Source organism: Ostrinia furnacalis, unplaced genomic scaffold (genome assembly GCF_004193835.3).
Source record: "Ostrinia furnacalis isolate ACB-3 unplaced genomic scaffold, ASM419383v2 OfSCF1126, whole genome shotgun sequence".
Lineage (NCBI taxonomy): Eukaryota > Metazoa > Arthropoda > Insecta > Lepidoptera > Crambidae > Ostrinia > Ostrinia furnacalis.
In genome coordinates, this window is record NW_021131365.1 from 821,082 (window position 1) to 841,234 (window position 20,153).

Consider the following 20,153-nt stretch of genomic DNA (forward strand, 5'->3'; position numbering starts at 1 on the left):
AGCTTTCCGCCCGCGGCTTCGCCCGCGTGGAATTTTGTCTGTCACAGAAAAACTTTATCGCGCGCGTCCCTGTTTCAAAAACCGGGATAAAAACTATCCTATGTTCTTTCCCGGGACTCAAACTATCTCTATGCCAAATTTCATCAAAATCGGTTGCGAGGTTTAAGCGGGAAAGCGTAACAGACAGACAGACAGACAGACAGACAGACAGACAGACAGAATTACTTTCGCATTTATAATATTAGTTGGGATTCGGGAGATTAGGCCGATATTTGTAAACGAATAAAGTAGGTACTACTGCAAGATATATTTGGTTTAAATATAAAATACAACTATCCTCCTAATAATAAAAATTGCAGAATTAAGTAGCTAACTAATGCAAGGAATTTTAAAGTAGATCTGACCTTATTCTGAGCATATTGCATACATTTTAATACAAATTAAGTTTAAGCACCAACGACCTAAGTTCATTGCACAGAACGCCACGCATGAGTATGTAAAATTACTACACACTCCATTCACTCCATATCTCCAAGGAAGTTTTTCCTGTAATACCCGTAGTTGACCGTGTGACTGTCGAAGGGATTGTTTTTATAAGCGCCATTAGCTAACAGTTAGCGCTGCGCGGGCGCACAGGGGCGCACCATGTTGTAGGGCCAAGTTGCGAGCGAAAGCGGGGGCAAAGTATTGTCGATCTAACGTGGGGTTATTGTCAAATTGACACATTGATTTGTTACACATCTGTAGCATTGAAAGTAAATTCGTCAGAAATGAATTTGTCACGAGAAATAAATGAAGTGTAACGAATTTACTCATGTTTTTCCCTGTAACGATTCGACTTTGTGGCAAATGGACGAAAGCCCTGATAACTCTATGAAAGTGTTAGGCTGAGTTGCACTACCTAACTTTGACCGTAACTATAACGATCCGGTTATCGTATGTTTTTTGTATGGAGTTTGACATTTTTTTTACATTTGTCAAAGTTAAAGTAAGATGGTGCAAACCAGCCTTAATGACCTTGCAAAACTCGGACTTTGTTAAATTAAATTCCAATAAGTACCAACAGATAGTCTTTGATTGACTACGATAACTTAGGTTCTGCCTATTCTATCAAGAAAGACTTACAATGACTCTACAAACGCTCAAGTTTCAATTTAGACTTCACTTTGATTAAGTCTGTGAGTCTGAATCAAGTTTTGAGTCATTATAATGCGAAGTCTCGTCTATTTTTAAAACGATTATAAGTTTTATACTTACGCTGCGCGGCCGTTGACTCCACTTTGTAATTAGCGCCCGATACCATGCTATTAATTACTTATGAGACAAAAACTTACAATACGTAGCGCATATCATTGCTCTTTATAATTGCCTGCCTTTGTAATGTCGCCGGTTTAGATGCCGAATTTGTTTTGAGAGGTTTTTGCGATAAATGATTTGGGATCGTTTGCTTTATCAGATGCCAACTTTTCTTTGAATTTGGATGGTTGCATACAATTTGTTTCATTATTTTGTCATCTTCCCGCTTACATTTGAGGAGCGTAGGATGGTTTTCAGCAAGATAGAGCGACGCCAAGCGAAAGATAGAGGCTAGAAGAGAATAGCTGAGGACTAAGCCCGATTGGTGGCGTTTTTGAGAGAGGGAGATCTATGCTTATGTCCACTAAGGACTGAGATATTATAATGATAGACCGAATTTTAAAAAGTTCTGTTTTAGACCGTATATTCTTTGGGCTCAGGAAACATCAATGATAGTAGACAAACGTTTTTATCAGTGACTTTGATCAATATTTCTAACATATTGTTTATCACGTATTGAATATTATTTTACATAGCCACAACAGACGGAAAGCAACCAAAAATATGTATCCTGTTATTTTTTATTTGGAATCCTTTACAAAACAGGACACTGCATCGCAGACGCATCCAAGATGGCTCGGTATCGTATTACCAAAATCAGCCCGTTGCTATTATCCGGTGAAAAACATCCCAATATCAACTCTGAATGGGGCCAATAAAGTATAATTTGCTTTGATGTACGGTATCGAAATTTCGGCAAAGGATTTATCCGATCCGTTCCAGGTTTCATTTTAGAGATTCCAGGTTAATTGGGGCAGGATATCGGTTCGATACGCGTCCTTATTTTCGGGGTGGTAGAGTTGAATTTGTTATGCTTTGTGGTCAGCAATCAAAATTTAGCTGTCGAAAGATGTGATGCAACAAATTGGCGAGACGTAACTGTTTTCGGCTCATTTGTAGAATCGGCTATAGGTCATTACGCGTCGCGGGCTTTATTGTCTTATGAAGTACGAGATTCATTTGGCAGAGCGGCAATTTGGAGTAGGAATTGTTCAGTTTCATTCTTTAATGACCGAAATTTCAAATGCCACGATTGTTTTGAAAGTTTTGAAAGAAAATAATTTCAAATAAACCATCCAAAGTTCAAAAACTATATCGATAAACGATATGGTTGCTGACAGTGATTACACCTGAGTTTTAAATGGTAAAAAATAATCACTTGTAAAACAATCGTGATTTAGAGTTCCTGGAGGCACCTGTTCTGAGGTTCTTATTCCATTCTCAAATTAGACACACAAAGAACGTGGACACACAGAATGGGATTTAAGCACACAGAATGTTCCATGGAACTGATCCTGTGCTTTGCAGAGCTGTCATTTTAATTGACTTTGTCAGACGCTTGGAAAAATTCCTAAAGTCTACCAAGCACCAAGGTTACAGCAGCCTACATAACAAGAAGATGCACATACTTTTTTTTTTTGAAGGGACGCGCACTGGTAGCTTGAGGAGCTTTTCCAGCTTCACCGGGCAGAGTGGCGAGTACAGAAGGTACTCTAGCCGTTTGGCGATCGTCGGTGCGCGCGCCCACCGCGGTGTTGGACCAAAGTCCAGCCTACGGCGGGCTCACTCTAGTGGGCCCGATCGAGGGGAAGATGCACATACTAAAGGGACTCACCTCAAAGCGCACTCGTCGACATCAGTCTCGCACAGCGACCCTGTGAAAGTCGGCGGACACTCGCAGGTGTAGGTATTGAGACCGTCCACACAGGTTGCCCCGTTCTGGCATAGGTGACCAGGGCAGTCGTCGATGTCGATCTCGCAGTTCTGGCCGCGGTACCCTGGAAAAAAATGCACGTTGAAGACTCTTTGGAAGGTAACAGGCATAGAACACAATGATAAGGTTTGTGAAAGGATACAGCGATTACAAACAAGGAGGTACGACCATACTGTCTGAGAAAATGAAGAACAGTATGATCTAAAGTTTTGCTAGTCCAACTGGTTTTATATTCTCTAACTGTCAACATTGTGTGATGCTGATGTAGTTAGCATTATGCTCAACAATTTAGAGCAGTTCGAATATGCACCATGGTGGGACCCATAGGTGGCAGTTAAATTGTTTAGATGAATAATTTCCCTACTCCTATAAATGTCTCTTTTATGTATAGGTTCTCATTTACGCTGTACAATAAAACTAGTACCTACTTCATGTATTGTCTATTGAAGATTTCTGAGCTAGTTTAAACTCTAAATGACTAGTGTGTTGTATTAGCTGCATCTAAATCTGTCATCGAATCGACGTCGACCTAAAAGCTAACGTTCTTAATGGCGCCCTTTACTTGTACTGATCGTATCCGATCGTAGTTTATATATAACAAACACAATCACCTTTTTGATTTATCCAAGTCCAAATGCAACAAACTTTGCGATATTTTAGCACGACATCAGCTAAAAGGTAGTACTAGAGTCTCACGATGTACCGCTGAAGAGCCTTCTTCTGTCAAAATAACTTTAGCAGTACCTTCAAAGTTTGAATGACCAATCCATCCCACATCGTGTGGGCACGCTTTTTTATTTAGATTTATTCAGATAGCTAAGTAACGCCCGTATTCACAAACATTACTATGAGTTCTCACAGTGCGCGTGGACGCACAGGGTGACACATGAACCAATCATAGAGCTCTATTCAACGCCGTGCGTTCGATTTGCTGCTTCACTTAAGCAAGCATGGTTTGTGAATACAGGCGTAAACCTATTTTATCGCTAGATTTATCTGATTTCACGTCTAAAAACGTCTAAATTAGAATAAAGAAGGTAACAAGACAAACGCTCAGAGCTAAGTTCATTATCTGTAACATTTACACGCGTAAGTATAGTTTACTAGTTCAGTGAGATAATCTTTGACATAGAGTTGTGTATTGGAAAATACAGACAATGATTGGATTAATGTATGATCGTTGCAAGTCTGTTTAATACCTACCTACTTACTCTAGAGTATTTTTCCCAACTGCCATAGGAAACCGGAAGGAGATATTGTAACCAAATTATCATGAGTTAATTATTCTATCTATACTAATAACCTATAAATAATATCAATTGTTTGGTATTGAATAAGCTCCAAATCACTGATTGCTATAAAAAATTCTTCCACAAAATGATACATGTATGTATACATATAGCCTGACCAGGAACATAAAAACCCTGGCATAGAGGCGCCTCAATTGCATTTGATAGTGCAACACTGGGTACAGTCGTACCTGTGTTAAATTAATAGGCTAACTTTATGTATCAGGATTCAGGATTATGGGCTAATTTAATATTTTCATAAATTAACAAAAAAATATTATATTATAGGTAAACTGGTTTAAATAAATTAAATGAAACCATCAATCGAGCAAGTAGGATTTTATTATTATTCATCAATAATCAAATTCTGAACTTGAATATTCAACTACAATGTCTGCTCATGAACGCTTCAAACTCGGTACTTCGTTCCCAATTCCATAAAATTCAACACTTAGAAAGTGACAAAAAACTTTAAAATAGGTAGTTGAACCAAACCACAGCTAATTTTCATAGTTGACTGTACTATACGATAAACATGTCAGTCAATTTGTCAACCTTTGTCGGAAACATTATTCAATGAAAATATTGTCCGAACCCTTAGTATTTCTCTTCGACAAATACTTTAACACATTGTGAACCACTTTTCTTTCATGACTATAAAAAGATTTTAGCAATTTAATTCACAAAATTAATTGCGCAGTGCGCACATTTAAAATAAAGTTTGTTTACACTTTGACAACAATAGACTGACATGCAAGGTGACATTTCAATGAAGTTTTCAGTTACTGTTGCCATTAAAAGAAATTAGTACCATTAATTTTCCGCAACATGGCGAGGGTTTTTATGTTCCTGGTCAGGCTATACATAGGTACATACATAGATGGTTCGCCGAGTCAGCTAGTTACAATAATAAAGATGAATTTGAAGTTAAAGTATGAACCCTAACAACCAAACTACCAGTGAGGATAGGACCCAAAATTTTTATTCCTGTATTAACATTAGCTAATAACAAATCTTAACATGTAAAAATTAGCTTCGTTTACCTTTTGACGACTACAAAAAATAAAAAATGCGTTTCATCAATCAAAACATTTAGGCAAGTTTAATTTAATTTAATCTTTTTATAATGGCATATCTGTATTCTTCCTACTCTATGACCAGAAAGTCGACCGAGCGCCCGCCTCGGGCGACCACGACGAGCGAGTCGAAAGCCGCACTTAGCCTAACTATGGACGAGATATAAATAATGTTTACACTGATATATAGGTCTGTTTTTATTTAAATGCAGCGGAATAATGATTTAGTGGACTAGTCTGCTGTTTTAAAACGCTTTTTATTGGGCACTAATCGATATAATTGAAATTGCATGATTGGTTGTAGATGTGAAAAAACCTTGATTAAAAAAGTTCAAATTCAAACTGTTTATTGCTTTTTTTTTTTTTTTTTTTTTTGAAGGGACGCGCGCTGGTAGCTTGAGGAGCTTTTCCAGCTTCACCGGGCAGAGTGGCGAGTACAGAAGGTACTCTAGCCGTTTGGCGATCGTCGGTGCGCGTGCCGACGAGGCCGAGTGTGGGCTTCGCGTAGCGAAGCCCAGGCTCGTCCGCGTCGGTCGCAGACCGACGTTCGCGATCGGGCCGTATCGAGCGCATAAGGCGCCCGATCAGTGGCGAACCCAACTAGAGGGTTGTCCACCGCGGTGTTGGACCAAAGTCCAGCCTACGGCGGGCTCACTCTAGTGGGCCCGATCGAGGGGACTACGGACGCGGCCTGAGGGCGCCACGGTAGGCTCGGACCTCGGCTCAGGCCGTGTCCGGGGGACGGATAGGGGACTGTTTATTGCATGTCACATTACATCAGAGAGAGAGTACATTCTATATCTACCTCAAATTAATTTTAAAAAATAATTAATATCCTATTGGATTTACTTTGGCATCGTAAAAGATCTTTGTAAAAAGTAAAAAATGTTTTTCAGGATCAAATTCGTCTACAGAGCCTTAGAGTCATCATAAGTCAGTTGCTTTTGACCCTAGAGCCTTAACATGAAGCATTGCATTGTTACATCATACAAAATAATCACCAAAGCAAACAAATGACCAAAAAGAAAAGTAAACCCATATTATTATCTCCAGACTCAATCAAGGCAAGCATTTTGTATCCAATGCGCGTGAGCATAATGACTCGCTCACATTAAATTCATTTGCCGTGTGATTCGCTTGGCACCGCGAAAACTGTCGAAACGGAGTTACGTCACATTTTTATGTGTACCGCAGCGCGGGCGCATCTGTGACACAGCCTAGATGAAACAGACAGTCAAATAGTACTCTAAATATGGTAGGAAAAGCTTTTTCTTTTCAGTTTTACACGGGCGAAGCCGTATTTTATAACAAGATCTGATTCTTTTTTAGATTTTATAAACCAGGAAAAAAAATGATTATACATAATAATTATTATGTTTGTTCAAGCATGGGTGCCAAATTACTAAAAATTAATTACTAAATTATTAAAGTACTAAATTGATCCTGCGACTAGATATTTTTAGTGTTATGTAAATTAGGAAACTAACTAAAAGTTATGAAAGCTTAAAAACATTTTCCTAGCATCTATTATTCTTTGTGTAATGGCTGATATCTTTGAGCTATGACTGACTTCATTAGATTCATTACGCGCTTGCAAAATGGTGTTAGACAGTTGCAAAAGCTAGATTGTGGTGATGTCTGCGACTGTTTCTGGAAGCTTTCTTATTTTCTTCTTTCTTTATTACTTCACCATTACGAAACAGAAGTAAAGTTGGATCATCATCAGGTCATTTAGCACGACTCTCTGTAATTTACCAGAGACAAGTGGAGGATTTTGGCCTACACTCCCCACGATGGCAAGGATTGGGAAGGAAAACCTGGATCATCATCATCATCATTTCAGCCACAGGACGTCCACTGCTGAACATAGGTCTCCCCCAATGACTTCCACATCGCACGGTTGGTAGTGGCCTGCATCGAGCGCCTTCCTGCTACCTTTATCAGGTCGTCGGTCCACCTTATCCCTTCCTCCCTGAAAACCTGGATATTTTGTGTCTAATTGTAGACTCCAATCTTCTTAGAGGTGCTATGCCTTATAATTAAACGTCAATTAACGGTAAAGCAATTTATCCATCCAGGAACTAGAAAGACCATAGTGGCGCATTTCAGCAGATCAGCAAAAGGTGATACTTTGTAATGCCTACAACTTTTAAACACACGAAATAACTATTCATATTGCATGTAATGGAAACAGACGAAAAACTATCACACGACTTTTAAATAGAACTACAATCTACAGATGGCAATCATATTATAATGAGATCATTACATTCATAATCAACACACTTTTTGCGGATCTATTTTTAAACTTATTACATTTTCGTTATAGTTTCACACGTCACGTTTTTGTTTCATCGTCTCCAATTATTTTAACCTACTCTTTTTCTAATACCCATATGTCCATCATCGGAACACAAATTGTTCTTCCACCCTGAGGGGACATCGAATGTTCCCACTTAAAATAGTAACGTCTAAACGTCTGGCGATGACGTCACGCCGTGGGAACGGTAATGAAGAGTACTTAATTAACACCCTGTGGTGGTATATTTGTTTATTGGTTTCGTATGGGAGTGGGCTTGAGAAAAATGTTTATCGAAGTGTTTTGGAGCTTTGTAGTGGTATTGGTTATCAGGGTATGTGGACTAATGGGTAGAGTTGAACTCTTTTGATCTGGAGGTCCTGGGTTCGCGCTCCAGTAGAGACATTTTAAAATGTCTATATTGGGTTGCCTCACGCTTAATTTAGGTGCTGAATGCTTGAATCAACCTATTTTTCTGAAAGGAATTCCATTCCATTGAATCATCATAGTAAGCTTCGGAAGACATGTCAACGATCCGATCGAGCGATAGAGTTTATAAATAATACCTACCTTTTAGCACTGGAAATCTGAACCTCAACTGTTACAATTTACACCAGAAAAGAGATTATTGTAATACCTTAATTGACAAATAGTCTAGTAATACAAACTTCCTCTTCTTTGAAGTAGGTTAAGAACTGTTTTTTCAGGCCTAGATCATTGAACTTCTAATAATGTTCTTCCTATGACTAATTAAGGCTCATGAGACCACATGTTGTATTGGAATGTATCCATTTCACATGTGGGCTTGTTTCTAAAAATGTTTTAAACGCTTCCGCGTATTAGTTGTGAATAATCAAGATGAATTGTATATGGAAAGCTTTATCAAAAGCTTAGACGAGCTTTTAGTGGTCTAAAACAAGACAAGCGTGTAAATTTTTGTTTTTACATTTTGAGGTACATTTGGTACGAATAGCTAACTGCTGGTTCTAATGTAGGTACTCTATTTAAGCTAAGGCTGAGTTGCACCACCTAACTTTGACCATAACTTTGAAGATAACCGGTGTTTTTTGTATGGAGTTTGACCGATTATTAATTCAGACTTGACGTGCCCTCCAAGGCACAGTATCATAATAATTTTGGATAATCAAATCTATACTCGATAGAAATACATCTTAACATAGCAAACACACGTCGTTTTACAATACCGTTGCCCACCTGGGCATAGAACCTACAACCTGTCAGTCGAGTTAGTCAAAATTTACGATTCGGACCTACACGATAGTAAAATTTTCCCATATAGCAATACTATTTCATTCACAAACTTGTACGGGAAAAGCCTCAACGATCGCTCCCACACTAATAATATGTAAATCTATTGTCGTCTCAGTCAATTCGGATCCGTAAACGTTTTTCTTGGCCATCATGTTTGTATATTTCGAATGAATAATGCAATATTGGAATCCGACTGTGTATTTGGATTTAAACTGCATATTTTTGGTAGGCGATTGATGTATGGGGAAATTCTTTGCGTACTTATCTATTTTTAAGATTTTTTTTTAAATCATTATCCCAATTCAGCCACAGGATAAGTAAAGATAGGTCTCCCCCGATGATTATATGTAATGTAACAATCAATATTATTTTATGCCGTTAGAATCGGAAAAAGTATTTACCTCAGTTTCCACATCAAGAGGCGTAGTGAGGTAAAGATAAGTTTAATTTTCGATATCGATTCCATAAAACGTAATTCGGTTTTTAACCTCAGACAGCTAATGAACCCCAAGCTTTCTTGACGTCATACTGTCGCTTACTGTAAAAACAGATAAGCTGTAACTGCTGTCAGTTACACACTTAAATTCCATGAAAGCGAAAACCACTGTACGGATCGGGCTGAAATTGGGCATCCAGGTAGATGTTATGACGTAGGCATCCGCTAAGAAAGGATTTTACGAAACTCCACCCCTAAGGGGGTAAAACTTGATCAACGCGTACGAAGTCGCGGGCGGCCGCTAGTAGTAATAATCCTGATGGTATCGTGAATACGCAAAAGACGACCAAACAAACATCAATCGTTTACGTCTAATAACGTTTATTTTCCCCATTTCATAAACGAACAGTCTCACAAACTTTGTTTGTACATTTATTGAGTCGTCAAAACCAGACTACCGCTCTTCCCCAAATATTTACACTGCACACATGGCAAAAAAATGTGCTGAAGGATTTAAACTTGCCGTTACTTTATGTTTCAACATGTGGCAGCCGTGAGAAGCGCGCACACATCTAATCATGTAAGTAATAATGCTAATCGAATGTGTGTGCTCTTGTGTGCAGGTGTAGGGATGTTCATGCATAATTTATCGATGTAATTAACTTTTATATCTTATTAATCGATAAAAAGACATACACTATATTAAGAGGACTAGGCGGTCCGATCGTCCTTCCTAGGAAGCGATTTCTGCCAGACAATTCAGAGGGTGGCACTTGTTCAAAATAAAAATAAGAGTTTTCATTCGTGTCATTCGGTAATCTCAAATTAATTTAAATTAATGTATCTGCTCGAGCGTTAATTTGCGAAAGCTGATTGCATTAATTATGGTTTAATTACACAAAACAAAAGGGTGTGAAATTATGAAATCACAAAACTTGTACTTGTACAAGTACGCGGGGACTTACGAGGATAATTTAGATATATTTATATTTATAAACTTGTCTAAATATCGACTGACTTTGCAATCGCAAATATCGATACATAATAGCATCACTACGGGGTGTGAAACTTAAACGTAATTAGAACTGTTGGATTAATTATATCGATGCACTTGAGTAGAAAGTGAAGTGAAGAGTTATGGGAGATTCGTTTAATATGATTTTGTCATTTTAATGAGCTTGTAACATTTTATTAGGAGCTTTTAATGAGGAAAAGTGTAGTAGGTACTTACGATTTAACTGTAACAGTAAAAATACAATGTAAAGTTTCTTAGCCTGAGTTGCACCATCTAACTTTAACCGTAACTATTATAATGATAACTGGTGCCTTTTGTATGGAGTTTGACAGCTTTAGATAGGAAAACAAGTTTGAGTTTTGAACCTGAAAGATTTTATAAATAAAAACGACAATCCTTGTGTTCCTTCGTATAAAACTTGAACCATTTTCCATATTAATCATTCCTTTTAATAAACATACTAATCCCAATATAGATAGTAATTCATCATCAAGTGCTTGATTCAACTACCGCAAGACACCAATATGGGCGCTTACCTAATAGAGCTTCCATTGCGTTAGCCAGCTGCAAAAAAGGAGGTCTATTTTTCAAATATCCAATATATGGAAGCTAGTACACATAAATGTTATTGAGGAATTTAAATCGGCATTTACATCCGCTTACTTCTAAAATGCAGAATTTGCTTTTAAAGTTACAATCGAGCAATTTTACAATCGAAAATGTCATAAAAATTTATTCGCTACCTAAGTAAAATAACAAGAAAAGAAAAGATTGAACCTTCTTAGTAACGTTGACTTAATGGATAGGTACTTTAAATATCGTGACACATAATAATGATGAAATGTGGAGACCTGGCGACTTGGAAGGCAATAAAACCACCATAGATCGAGTGATATATGGATCCCCTTTATCTAGCAATGGAACACAATAAGTACCATCGTGATTGTTCACAATGGAGGAGATTTTTGCCCAGAAGTGGGACAAATAACTACATAAACAACTAAACTCACCAGTAGGACAGTCGCACTCGTATCTCAGCTGGTCCAAGGTAGTGCACCTTCCCCCATGAAGGCACGGGGACGGTTTACACGGCACGTACTCCGCGTCACAGTCCCGGCCTGTATAGCCCGGCTCGCAGACGCAGGTGTACGATCCGTGGGTGTTGAAGCACCTTCCGTGGTGGCACGGGCCTGAACCGCTGGTGCATTCCACCACGTCTTCTGTGCAGCGGTTGCCTGCGAAAAGATTATAGTTATAATATGATTGTGTACCAATTGGTTTAATGAGGGTCAACTTCTAACTTCTCACTTCTACAGCTGTTGCTGTTGTTGAGCTGTCAACAAAAACTGAGAAACAGTAACATCTCTTTTCAGAAAATCAGATTAATTTAAGCTTGGGTAAGATTCTCATTTAAGAAGATAATATTACCGCCGTAATTAAACAACTTTTCAGTTTTTGAAGAATTGAAGGAAAATCAAGAAAACTTGACAAAGTTTCAATGAGTGCTGGCCTGCTGGACGAATATCGAAACCATCGGCTCCAAAACTATGTAACGAGTACCTTAACCAGCTTGCTTGCTGGGGTGCGCGTACTCTCTATACTCATATTGATATCTTTCTATTACTTACTATTAAGCCTATAAGCCTTAATCAAGATAAACAAATTGTAAACTCGTTAAATTGTAAGTAATCTGTTTTTCACCTCAAATAAATTCAAATTAAAATAGTTTATACAGAACATAGGCCCTTTCCCGAGCACTCATACAAGTCTCAAATATAGCTTACCCTGCTACCACTTTGGGACAACATTTAGGCTGGTGGTGAAAATAAGTGGCGGATGAAACTCAGTCATCTTTAACTAATTAATTAAATTGCTTAGTTACCAGTGAATCCAGGGGGACATGCGCAGGAGTAGCCGGCGGCGGTGGTGTTGTCGGCCACGCATCTGCCTCCGTTGCGGCAAGGTTGGGACGCGCAGTGGTCTTCGTGAGAGCACTCGGCACCTGGGGAAGAAGAGGGGCATTAGTACCTTGTGATTAAGATATCATAGAGTCGACAATAGCAAATCGGCGTCGTTGTCAGAATTCCAATTCGATTGGCAGTATCTGGGAAATGAAGAATGAGTACTCTGTGATCACAATACAATATCATGGAGTCGAGAATATCTGATTGGTGTCATCTCAAGGGTCAGTAGTTCGATCCCGTCAACTGCTGGACAATTTTGGTAGAACCTACTCCTAACACAAGCATTTATTTAGCTTAGCTAAAATACTTTTACAGGTACGGTAAGTCAAGATCTAAAGGTTTACAGACAGCGTGATCATTATCTCTTTAACTATGAATTTAGCATGAGAAAATAAGCATGTTCAAGCTAAAAACCTCAATTCAGAAAGGCATTTGTCACTCTTAAACACAATTTAGTATGATAGTAACACTTGTAAAGTAGGAAACTAACAACTGCACCTAATTTATTTCTTGTTACATTGTTGTACATACCACACCAAGACAAGTTTATCTATGCTCAAGAATTTTCAATCTTGCATAAACTTACACATATTGTTGCAAGCATAGTAGCTAAACGTTTCCCGTTAATATTTATGGTATAGTTTATATGACTGAAAAAAACTCACTTTATGACCCTTACTTTTAAGGCAATCGAAATTAATACCATTCTTAAACGACGCATTAAAAGAGATAATATGCAAAACGATCACGATACAGTCCTCATACATTATTAAAAATAAATAAAAATACCTAAACCCGCGTATAATTATGTGAATTTTAAACCGATACAATTTGAAACCACGGAAAAGGCCGGCGACACTCACGAAAGTGCGTACCACGGAAATGTCATTAACATAACAGGTGAGAAGTATCTGAGATGGCGTTCGGAATTAACATAAAGAGAACCTAATAAATAGTTCACAAGAGCCTTTTTAATTGTTGATAAAGTTGAATCATTTAATCAAAGTCAAATGGCAATATTCTTTAAAATTTTGGAACCGTAAATCAAAACAATAATAGCTTTATGATTTCGAATACATATTAAGCCTATTTTAAGAAACTTTGCTAAAATGGAAAACACCACAAATACAGCAAAAATAATCACGAAAATGTTTGAAAAGCAATAAATTTCCTTTCAAATGTGGAATGAAGATGTTTTACTTTGAATATAAACTTGCAAATTACGGAAACCAGTCAGGATGAGACTTTTAAATACCCATTACAGTCAATAAACATATTTTATAACATGTTAAGTAATATTAACGGAGAATATCATTAACGTAATCATTAAAATATTAGACACGATTCAGATAAAGTTCGGCTTCAGATAATTAATAAACCAGTTTCCATTTACAGAATATTCTTTCATTTAAATACTTTAAAAACTGCTGAAACTGCAGCAATTCTTGACAAAATCTTTTCATGAATTGCGTAACTAAGAACAATACAAAGTGTTAAAATGTGACTTCAATCAAATGATTCCAACGTAAACTCAAAATTAGAGCACCCGCCCAAATAGCACCTGGCCTATTCCACTTAGAGCACATATCGATATTATTTGTGCTATTCGTACAGGTACTACTTATTTGAGCGAGTTCTCTAAGTGGAATAAGTTCCATTACGATTATGAAAGTGATCGTATAATTTCGTTCTCAGTCTCATACATCGAAAATTGAATCAAGAAGCGTTTCAAGTGGTGAATTCGTCATCAATTTAATAGAAACGCTGGTGTGAGCAATCGACATGAGCTAAACGACACAAGAATTCAGTTTGATTGGCGAAACGAGCTCAATTGGAATTATGGTCGCCATTCCGATATGAATGCAGCTATAAGGCCTTGAATAGCGAAATTTGGCGAAGGATGAGTTAATAAACAAGTAAGTTTTACCAAAACAGAAACTAAAATAAAAGCAGTAAAAACTTCAAGAAATATGACTGTGCAAAATCTTCATCCACTTGGGAATAACACATCAAGGAGACGAATAGAAAGAAATTAGGTAAATACGAAACATCACTATATTGTTTCATTTTATCTAAAAGAGGTCATAAAGACATCAACTTCTTCGTGTTCCAATAGTCATGATAAAATATGTTTAAACAGTAGAGCTAAATGGAAAATTTACTCTTTTTTCACCGAAGTCTCTTCCGAAATCAGTACTTAGGCTGGTTTTAGTGTCACGCGGACTGTCAGTGCGGATCGCTCCGTACAGCCGATCTGTATGAACTGCTAGGGAGCGGAGCGGTTTCTCCGGACCGCATTACCTTAAAACGCTCCCTAGAAGTTCATACAAATTGGCCGTGCGGAGCGGGTCTGCACCAGACGGTCCGCGTGACACTAAAACCAGCCTAAATGTTATTGTAATTAGTAATAATCTTGTAGCTACGATTACAGAAAGGCTCTTTTCTGATGCCACTCTTTCACTTTAACTAGTTCTAAAAATTGCAGGTTACATTGTAGAATTAACGTGTAACAAGTTAACAACACATTATGTGGTGCAGGAAGCACCATCGCTTGGACTTTCTATCGCTTTCACCATACTGGTTACTTTTGATGTAATTCTGTTAATAAGATAGCTAATCCTTAACTTAAGCTTTTCTTTAGTTAGAAACAATAATTTCAAATTTTCTTATTTTTATGTTGTTAAAAACAACTATTTTGTTCCCTTCATCAACCTATGAAACACTCCGTGTCTTATTGAAATCATAAGTAATTTGCTAGTACCGTATAATTAGAATAAAATTGTAAGTTTTATAGCCCTTTAGAGAGTAATTTCATAGCAAATTGTGGTAGAGACAATAATTTCAAAAGCATAAAACGAACAAATCTCCATGAAGTAAGACCTATCTAACAACTACAAAAAGATCAAAATATACTTAACCAGAGCCATAAGAAACTTTATGGAGCTAACTTCCACTAGTTATGGTGTAATTACTTCATACTACATACGTAGCTACTTGGTATATTTGCTATTGAAGTAGCCATCATAATAAACATAATGAAGCATGATTGGATGCTTAACAATTTAGGATACTATGATTTTATCGTCAGTTAAATTATAAACAAAAAGCTAACTGGAAATGGAATGAGCCTTATAAATTGATTGACTTTTAGATCAGTTTTTGATTTAAATATGAATGTAAAATTATTTATGGCTATGGGATCTTGAAAGGTACATTCTACAACCGTTATAGTAATTAGCAAAACGTAAGATAAAACAAATGAAAGTCAAGACAATGTTTTGGCACACATACCTTTTAAACAATCACTAAAATTGCAATTTTAAAGATAATTCGTGAGTGTCGCTAGAATTTCCCCTAAAAGCCGTGTTAAAACAATTAATGAATTCTCATACGCTGAGGCGTAAAATTGAAAGCTGTCTTTTTAATTGTACCACTAGACAAAACCAGTCGGCGGATTCGATAATTGCTCTTGAAGTTAGAAATAAGAATCTTAAATTGAACCTTAATAACATGTAGCAAGAAGCAAATTATGTGTTAAGGTGAAAAAAACGGAAATGAATAGAAAGGAAGTATTTGAAGACACTTTCCAAAATATATTACTTGTGTATATTCGGACTTATCATAACGCTAAAGACACTTGTGAACTAGTTTCTGGGGATTAGGTAATTTATCTTCATTAAACATCATTATTTGTCGTTCACCTTTCATTTAAATGTAAACTTAATAATAATATACAAGCCATTCTGATTGATAAATATTTTCAATCAATGATTAATATTTAACGTTTTTGATAAGACTGGTCAATGTTAAAATTTCTTCTTGACTATTTATTATTATTGTTAACTTTCTATCATTTGTCGAATTCTTTCACTATTTCTTTGATGAACAATTCCTTATTTTTAACAAGGTAAGTTATGATTTCTGCAATCACAATCGCTCATATATTAATAACATCATAAGCTAAAACTAGACTCTGATTAAATCCATTATCTTACTATTTATTATCGAAACAGGTGTTTCTATTACACATCCACATCAGAATGTTATGAATGACGGATGTTAATAACGCAACGTCAGAGAAACAGATATTTTTAGCCTTAAGACGATTGTAATGAAAACAAATTGTTATGGTAAATTGCCTATTACCACATGAAGTATTACTATAGCTGGCATAATAACTTGTAATAATTGACTAATTAGAACAAAGAAGAATATAACAACTTGAAATCCTAGTTAAACATAAATGAATTAAAAATCTGACCTTGTTATTTTGAGCAGTCATTTTGGTGTCTTCAAATATCATGAAAAATAAATCGACATAATAAGACTGTTACAGATATTGTTATAAGAAAAAATCTGTACTTTATTGTTTATGGAAAATCAGTATCTTTCTCTTAGTTATTAAGGTTGGAACTGGTTGTCTTCTCACCTATTTTAGATTCAAAGCTTAATTCTGAAGGTGTCCGTTATAAACCAATTTCTTTAGACACCAACCAATGAATTCAATTCAGCTCTAACAATCGCTACTGTATCGTTCAGTTCATAAACTTAACCCTTTATCTTTTGTATGGCCGCATTGTGTGTGGGCTTGTCTGAAATAGCGTCGGTTTAAGCTTTCTAAGCTACAGCGCGAAGCTTGTGCTATAAAATTGCATTTACTGCAGTCATAATATTATAATAACGCAAATTTTCTTTGAAATTTACACTTAAACTGTTAATTTTATGTAGCAACAATAAGTTTAATTACTCTTTCTAATTTATAATTTTTCATAAGACAATTGCATCTTTTGAAAAACATTTTAGAACAATGGCTGAAAACATTTCTTCGAACACGTAAAGTTTATTATCCTAAGTCTAATTCTTTAAAACAGGAAAACTTGATCTGGTATGTTCAAGATGCTCTTCCGTGTGTACACCCGTATTCACAAACGATGCTTGCTAAAGTGAAGCAACAAATCGGACGCACAGCTTTGAATAGAGCTCTGTGATTGGTTCATGTGCGACCCTGTGCGTCCACGCGCACTGTGAGACCTCATACTAATGTTCAAGGGCGTTAAAGGTTTAAAAAATACTAACCTGTATAACCAGGTGGACAATCGCACTCATACGTCGACAGCGACGTCAGCCGACACGTCGCCCCGTTCAGACACGGGGCCGAGTCGCACGCAGTCGGTACCCGTATCTCACACAGCGACGCCGAGAACCCCAGGGGACAATCACAGGAGAAAGACGGCGGGGCCCCCCCAATGCCAGGCTTGACCCTGCAGGTGCCACCGTTCTGGCACCGCGAGCTGGACTCGCTATGGCAAGGGTTCAGGTGCTGGCAAAACTCCCCGGCGTATTTCGACGTGCAGCTGTAACAAAGAAATTATGGAGATTAGCAACATAATAAATGGTATAGGCAAGTACTAACTAAGTTAGCTCTATATCATCATCATCATCATTTCAGCCATAGGACGTCCACTGCTAAACCTCCCTCAATGATTTACATGTTGACCGATTGGTAGCGGCCTGCTTCCAGCGCCTTCCTGCTACCTTTATAATGTCATCGGTCCACCTTATGGGTGGACGTCCCACACTGCTACAAGTAAGCTCTTGCATCATAGCATTTGAATTGAAATTCATCCACCATAAAATTGAAGAGGGATTGAACACATCGTAATGTTATACTTTCGTATTATACTCTAAAATTGTTTTCATATCCTAATGAATCAAAACAAACTATCCCCGACTATCTCACACAGTTGAAACCGAAAACATCTCAATCTTAAATCAAAAATATCACTGATAAAAAGTGAGTTTTATTACGAAGCAGTTTCTTTAAATTATTAACCCCATCGCATATTCTGAGCCTCGTAGGAGGTCTCCGGGCTAACACAATAGCTCCCAGATGACTGAGCATATAATATCACCAACAATGGCCTTCCGTGAGGCGTCTGGGGATCAAGAGGCTGGTTTAACGTAAGGAGTTCATTACGAACGATTATTGCAAAGATGATGTGTTTATTTAGGTTATTACTCACACATTAATTTCCCAATCGAAGATCTTAGGCCCAGTTTCCACCTAGGTGGAGTGGAGGAGAGAGATGTGTATGTGTACTAATTTTTCTATAGTATTTGACAGCGACGGCGGTGTACTATACTTCTCCGCAGTCCGCTCCACTCCACTTCTCGGTGGGAACCGGGCCTTATTACTATTATTATATTCTTAAAAATCTTTACTCCTTATCTCATGTTTATGATGACTTTGAAAGCCATCTCTTAGATACATTTTCTCCAAGATCCTCTTTTAAAATTTTTCAACCAATTAAAGTCTCTACAGGCCTATTTATCTGGCTTTCATATTCCTAATATCAAAAAATATTTACAGTCCTATTTCATTTCACCCTTATTGAAAAATCCTCAGTTGAAATCCAAAACATTTCCCCATTCCTACCGCAAGGCTACATAGCAACATGTTGCCCCAATCAGGGCGTATGAGCGCGGTCGTGCGGCCGGCCGGACGTCGCAATAAATAACGCAGATACGTCGTCGACACGACCACGTGACGTGCGCCCGCGCCGCCGCTGAACCTTTGTGTTCCGAGGTAATGTTGCCTTGTAGTACCATGCAGTCTGGACTCGGATTTAAATTTAGGAAAAGGAATCTTCATTAGGACATGCATTAAATTCAGATATTTTTAACACATTATTTTGCTAGACTGAAGCTAAAATGATTAAAACAAAAAAAATAACATAGTCGTTGCTTTGACCATTCTTAAAGCTACGATAAAATGGTGCTATAATCTAATGCAATATGTATTACAAATTGCATCGCAATTGTAGCATTGCGTAAATCGTATCCATTAATGGACATGACTCACCACGCGTGGAAGTATCCGATAAAGACGTGTCAGTACGAGATAACACCCCACGTACGCAGCCTACTAATCAAACCTCCGAACCTCTTGAAATACGGGAAATATACAAACCACCCACGTATATGTTAATTCCCGAACCTAATGAAGTCAATCTCATTTATTATCAGCTATCGGACACGATTGTACTCAGGTGTGGGAAATCATGTTTATAATTCGTGAGAAATAACTTAGAATTACTTTAAGAAAGTAAATGAAGACTTTCATGGTGTCTATAAAATATTTTATCGTTATTGATGTCTCTTCGAATTGACTTTAAATTGCTGAAGGTGAACAATATTTACATAGCTTAACAACATCGGCAATCGGCATTAACTAAACTACGTTCTTATTACGATAAAAGTTGTGCATGTTTGTATTTCGATGTTCATAAATAAAACTGGTTATCTATTTTGTATTCCTATAAATAAATCCGTGGAAACAATGAGCGGTTACTGGCAAATCCGAATGCATTCCTCATGCAAACCAAATCTCCGCCTTGCAGCCAGCCTGTGTGTTCTTTGAACGCGTGGGCGTCTCACGAAGCCAGTTATGTTCCAACCCACGCACTGACCTTACCAAGAGGGGTAGTTGCACCTTAGCCTCACGTGTGTATATGGATGATATGCCTGTCTACTCCAATGCCTTCGGCGAACATTGTCTTTGTACTCATTTGCATCCTATTGTTATTTTCCTCTCGGAAACATAGACGATTGATAAACGCTCTTGTGTTTTGTTTTAAACAATCGACAAATTTTAGTCTAAGCTAAACAATGACTGATTTTGCCGTAAAATGACTCGCTATTTACGCAGAAAGCTAACGATAATCTGAGCTTG

At 37.4% G+C, this 20,153-nt stretch overlaps 1 protein-coding gene across 6 annotated transcripts in view; it reads right to left on the minus strand.

Annotated features, from left to right (window-relative positions):
* Positions 1–20,153, minus strand: part of N (neurogenic locus Notch protein) — a 155,196-nt gene that overhangs the window by 47,458 nt on the left and 87,585 nt on the right. For all 6 annotated transcript variants that reach the window (XM_028302458.1, XM_028302461.1, XM_028302462.1 and 3 more), the window contains exons 3-6: positions 17,498–17,775; positions 12,340–12,459; positions 11,468–11,692; positions 2,972–3,134 (exon numbers count right to left, since the gene is read on the minus strand). In XM_028302458.1, the coding sequence (XP_028158259.1) occupies positions 2,972–3,134; positions 11,468–11,692; positions 12,340–12,459; positions 17,498–17,775 (786 nt within the window). The remainder of the gene's footprint in view (positions 1–2,971; positions 3,135–11,467; positions 11,693–12,339; positions 12,460–17,497; positions 17,776–20,153) is intronic.